Here is a 1,504-nt window from a genome sequence, read left to right as displayed (position 1 = left end):
TTAACGCGACTTAGACTATAACTAGATACATATGTTCGACTAGCTCTATCGTGATTTTTCGACGTAGCTCCATCATTTTCATAAATACCGATATTTCGATAGCTATACCTCTACACAATTATACCAAAGTGCAATGTGAATTTTGTACAATTACATTCTATTTAAATAAATGTGATCAAATGTGTAGCAGATAAAGACAAAAATTCCAGTGTTCGAGTAAAAGAGAAATTCTTAATATTTTTCTTAATATATGTCAATCTTGAACTAAAGACTTTTTCCATAAAATTCGTAAAATAATTAGAATGCAAAAGAGTAAGATGTGCTATCGCAATGCGTGCTCCGTTTCTTAGCAATCCTTTTAGTGGAAAACGATTACGACCAAGACTGAGAAATTTAAACTTGAATTCTGCAGATGAATGAGGACTTTATTTATGAAGAACAACTTGTGTAAATTGATGCCTATAGGACTCATGTAGTGAGACTATGGGTCGCCAGGCTACACTGGGTTCGTCTCATGCACGAAAAGCCGTTGGATCCTTAGCTTCGCTCTATGATGGGAGCAGCAAGTTTTCAGAGGCTCACTAATCATGTTCAACAGCGTTTGGCTTCTTCTCGGCAAGGTTGGCACTAGGAATGCGTTGTGATTCTGAAACCAGCGTTTCAGGATTTGGCTTCATCTCGGCAAGGTTGGCACTAGGAATGCGTTGTGATTCTGAAACCAGCGTTTTAGGATCAATGTCATCCTTCGTCACCGCAGTGGTTGTCTTTTCCGGCGACTTTTTGAACCACGTAAATAACCTTTCAACTGGATTCGGAGGAGTCTCACCACGGCCTGACGTTGACACAGATTCGAGTGGCTTCTTCAATGACGTTGCAAGCGATTGAAAATAATTTTCAAACGCAATTTTCTTATCGTTTTCCTCCTTCGTCATCGAAGTGGTTGCCTTTTCCGACGGCGTATTGAACCGCTTAATTAAGCTTCCAGCATTATTCCACAAAGTCTCACCAAGGCCTGACTTTGGCACAGATTCGAGTGGCTTCTCCGCTGACTTTGGCAATGAAGAATCGAGTTTCACAAGCTTCTGTACATTACTTTCAGCAGCATCTCCCTCCTTCGTCACCGAAGTAGTTGCCTTTTCCGGCTGCTTATTGCCCCAATTCAGGATTGGAGACCAACTTTCAGCATGCGTTGAAACAGTCTCATCAGGGTCTGACTTTGGCACAGATTTCAGTGGCTTCTCCACCGAATTCGGCCACGAAGGCAACACGTTCATAATTCTTTGTGAAAAACTTTCAGCAGCATCTCCCTCCTTTGATACCGGAGTTTCTGACAATTTCCCATCACGCAGCCTTGTAACAAAATTTCTAAAGTTGTCGATATAGCCTGGTGCCACCGGCGGAAGATTTGATGCCGCTGGTTCCAAAGAAGCAGGAGCAGAAACAGGAGCAGAAACAGGAGCAGAAACAGGAGCAGAAACAGGAGCAGAAACAGTGGTAGAAGCAG

General features: G+C 42.4%; 1 protein-coding gene across 1 annotated transcript; it reads right to left on the bottom strand.

The window, feature by feature from the left end:
• Window positions 1-581: 581 nt before the first annotated feature.
• Window positions 582-1,274, bottom strand: PHALS_00108 (uncharacterized protein; the record flags this gene model as incomplete). The annotated part of the gene is made up of 1 exon (XM_024727926.1): window positions 582-1,274. One exon carries the CDS (start codon window positions 1,272-1,274, stop codon window positions 582-584), a length of 693 nt encoding a protein of 230 aa, XP_024572144.1.
• Window positions 1,275-1,504: the final 230 nt, after the last annotated feature.

The sequence above is a fragment of the Plasmopara halstedii genome, assembly GCF_900000015.1.
Source record: "Plasmopara halstedii genome assembly, contig: Scaffold_110, whole genome shotgun sequence".
Taxonomy (NCBI): Eukaryota; Oomycota; class Peronosporomycetes; order Peronosporales; family Peronosporaceae; genus Plasmopara; species Plasmopara halstedii.
Note: the sequence above shows the minus strand (reverse complement) of the source record. Positions and strands in the feature narration are given on the sequence as shown.